We start from the raw sequence: 3950 nt of genomic DNA, 5'->3' as shown, positions 1-3950 counted from the left end.
CTGGTTGAGAAAGGTTTCATGAAGAAATTATCAGACCTGGATGAAGATACTCAAGATTCCATCAGAACAGCGGGGTTCAGACATTACAATCCTTGGAGGTTAATCATGAAAACGAATTCCTTGACCACTCCTGTTCGCATGGTTGTCGATCCCACTCAAACCTTGTTCAATTTATTGCTAGCAAAGGGAGAGAACAGGATGGGTTTCATTTTCAATATAATTATTAACTGAAGATGTAGGGAGTATGCCTGGAGTTCAGATATTTCAAAATTATACAATCAATTGAGAATGCATCCCTCTGGTTACCCTTACTCCTTGTTCTTATATCATGAATCCTTGGATGCTGCAACCGACCCCCTGGTCTTGGTAATGGTGAGGGCTTGGTACGGGATATCCAGTACAGGCGGTCAAGCTGGATATGCTATTGAGAAACTGATGAGTTTATTCAAGGACGAATATCCTGAAGCGGAGAAACCTCTCAAAGACAACAGATATGTTGATGATTTACTGTCTGGAGCAGATACTAAGGAGGATAGAGAAAGAGAGATTGAGACGGTGCAAAAGGTTCTAGGAAAAGGTGGATTTGCTCTCAAATTCGTAGTCAGGAGTGGAGATAAACCATCAGAGAAAGCTAGCTTGGATGGAGAAAGCATGAAAATGCTGGGATACAAATGGGATACTGAGAAAGATATTCTATCTCCTGGAATAGGTGAACTTAACATGAACAAGAAGAAACGAGGTGAGAAGAAAGCTAATGAGTTTCCTACAGTATCGGAAGAAGATGCAGATCTGCTGCTGAAGGACGTGAAACTTACTCGGAGAATGATCCTCGCAAAGATCTCTGAAATGTTTGATCCGTGTGGGTTCTGGGAGCCAATCAAGGTTCAAATGAAGCTGGAGTTGATGAAAATTCAGGACTTAGACTGGGATGTTGAAATTCCTGAAGATCAACAAGTAGAATGGAAGGAGATTCTAAGAGAGTATGTGCATTTACATGAGATAATGATACCAAGGTTTTGTATTCCTAGCTTACGAGTTGCTGACCCTGAGATAAGGCTGATATGTCTGTCTGATGCTGCTGAACTATGTGGGGGGGCTGCTATCTATGCTGGTCGGAGATATTTTGATGGATCTTGGAGTTGCTCATTATTAGCTTCGAAATCTAAAATGATGGATGCCACGATTCCAAGGAATGAATTATCTGCAATACTATTGTGTACGGAGCTAGCTTTCCTTGTTAAAAAAGCCCTCGGAGAGTTGGAGAAATTATTTATGTCACAGATTCAACCATAGCGTTGAGCTGGTGTAATAATACAAACATAAAGCTAAGATTATTTGTCTAAAATAGAGTAATGACGATCCTCAGGATGTGTGAGTGGACTACCGGTGCCAAAGAGATCCCATTGTATCACATTGAGAGTGATTTAAACTTGGCCGATTTACTAACTAAGAAACATCCTCTACAGTACAAGGACGTCTCTGCTGGTTCAAGATGGATTGAAGGAATGAGTTGGATGAAGTTAGAAAAAAAAGATATGCCTCTACTTGTGTATGATCAATTAAGGGTTGAGAAACCAATAGAAGACGAAGTTAGAGTAGAATGCTTCGGAGAATCTCATATAACAGGGTTTGAAGATAACCCGGAGAAAGCAAGCTTCATTGGAGGTAATACAAAAGAGGTTTTAAGTGGGAAAAAAGACTTTCTAGATCATAATTAGCTCAGGATCGCAAGATTAAGTGACGCTGAAGTTGATTTAGAAGCAGGGGTCCTTCATTTATCAGAGTTTGATCCAGACCAAAACTCTAAACTTGCACCAAACAATGTAACTATTCTGGAACCTATTATCTCACCTGATGATTTTTCCCCTGTTGTCTTTGCTCTGAGGGTGGCCAGGGGTTCAGCGGAGCTGATAGTGGATCCTGTGTTCTTGGGTTGGAGACGGACATTGAGAACTATTTCTTATTTAAAAGCTGTACATAAAATATTGAAGCACAGAAAGCATTTAATCCTGGACTCATTCTGCGAGATATGCAAAAAAGGAAAAGATAAATGGAAACCTAATGAGGATGAAACAGGAGCAGAGGATGTACTCTTTAGATATGAAACCACTGTAATCAAAAACACGGTAAAAAGGTCGGTTTTAGAAAAGTTTCTGGAGAAGGAAGGAATAATCTATGCTGATGGGAGATTATCTGCGGAGTTTCAGTTCAGGACTGAAGACCTGGATAATGTGAAATTCATAGATAAACATGAGATAATCGATGAAATACCAGTGGTTTTGTGTGATTCTCCGGTCTTGTATTCTTATGCTATGTATATTCATACCTCAGTCAGCCAACACTCTGGAGTTGAAACCACCATGAAGGAGATCCACAAGAAAATGAGAGTTTTATCCGGTTTGAGAAACTTGATTAAGAAAATAAACCAGGATTGTTTGAAGTGCAGATTGAGAGATGAGGATGAGTTCTCATCCAATCCCTAGAACTGTTTTAGCTCCGCCATTTCATTCAGCCATGATGGATATAGCTTATGGGTTCTAATGTCAAGCATACAAGAGAGCCAGGTCTTTTATAAAAATCTATGCTTTAGTTGTTGTATGCATTAGGGCTGGGCACGTTCCGACTTTTTTGAAATCGTTCCGTTCCGTTCTAGAACGAGGGCCTTCAGCTAAATCGTTCCGTTCTTGTTCCTCTTTTTTTTTTATCGTTCCGTTCTCGTTCCGTTCCGTCCCGTTCCGTTCCGTTCTGAGTAGAAGAACGGTCTTCCNAGCTCAAATCCAGGACTCTTTAGGAATTAAGATTATTGTTTCTAATGCCAAAGCCCATACGGAGAGAGGGAGGGTTGAGCGAAGGATTAGAACATTAAGGGAGTCTTTAGATAAACTGGGGATTAATACCAATAGCCCGATGACTTGCATACAATGGGAATGTTTATTTGCAAAGATATCAAATGCGATTGGGAATCTCCCTATAGCTAGGGGAGATACATCTAATGAGACTAACCTAGGGTTCAAAATTATTACCCCCAATAGACTATTGATGGGGAGGAACAATTATCGGTCCTTGGAAGGGGCAGGGATTAGTTTAGACATGAGCTATAACTTGACCAATTTGCTAGATCGGAATAGGGAAATTTATAAGAATTGGTTTGAGATATTTATTTCCAATATTCATCTTTTAGATCTACGTCCCAATAAATGGTTGAAATCCAGTAGGTCACCTGTCAAGGATGACATAGTCCTGTTTATCTAATCTAATCTAATAATTTATTTTTCCGTTGAAAATATGACAGGTTGTGCATAAAAATTACATATTTATTAGTTTACTAATTATCAACGGAAGGAGAGCAGCCATAGCAGAGCTGTTTTCAGGTTGGTCTCCTGGCAGTTTACCGTGGTATCAATTAGAACTGAATTGATGTGATACGTCGTGGGACTGGGTTTGGAGAAGACGGAGGAACAGGGTCAGATTTGCTCAATTAACATGTTATAAATTTGGTTCTTGATTTGAGACAATAGGCAGAAAACAGAAACAGAGGCGCCAGGAACTATTGCATTCCTAATTTTTTTGCGTTGCAAAAAAAATTAGCAAAAGTTTAAGTTCCACCCATTAACAATACCTTTTCCAAAAAAAGCAATGCCAGAGCACTGATTTTTATAAGAAGGATTTAAAAAATGCAAATTGCTTGACTTAAAAATCCATTGTCATAGAAAGAAAAATTATGTGTATGCAGTTAAAAATTGACGATTAACTAGAGCATGACCAGCAAAATAGTTTGTTGCAAATAAAATTGTCACTCTTTGACAGCAAATGATTTTTAATCGTAGATTTAAAAGAAATTTTATTAGTAATACTTGAAATTTCAGGATTATTTAGAGCTAAACTGTTCCAACATTTAGGCAAATCAAAGAAAGGAAATCGACGTTTATATATAACGATTCTGGCTGTTC

General features: G+C 38.8%; 1 protein-coding gene across 1 annotated transcript; it reads left to right on the top strand.

Annotated features, from left to right (window-relative positions):
- The first annotated feature begins 288 nt into the window (after positions 1-288).
- LOC111715431 (uncharacterized) lies at positions 289-1293 on the top strand. The gene has a single exon (XM_023490752.1). The coding sequence runs from the start codon at positions 289-291 to the stop codon at positions 1291-1293; it is 1005 nt and encodes a 334-aa protein (XP_023346520.1).
- Positions 1294-3950: the final 2657 nt, after the last annotated feature.

Source organism: Eurytemora carolleeae, unplaced genomic scaffold (assembly GCF_000591075.1).
Source record: "Eurytemora carolleeae unplaced genomic scaffold, Eaff_2.0 scaffold1784, whole genome shotgun sequence".
NCBI lineage: Eukaryota > Metazoa > Arthropoda > Copepoda > Calanoida > Temoridae > Eurytemora > Eurytemora carolleeae.
Note: the sequence above shows the minus strand (reverse complement) of the source record. Positions and strands in the feature narration are given on the sequence as shown.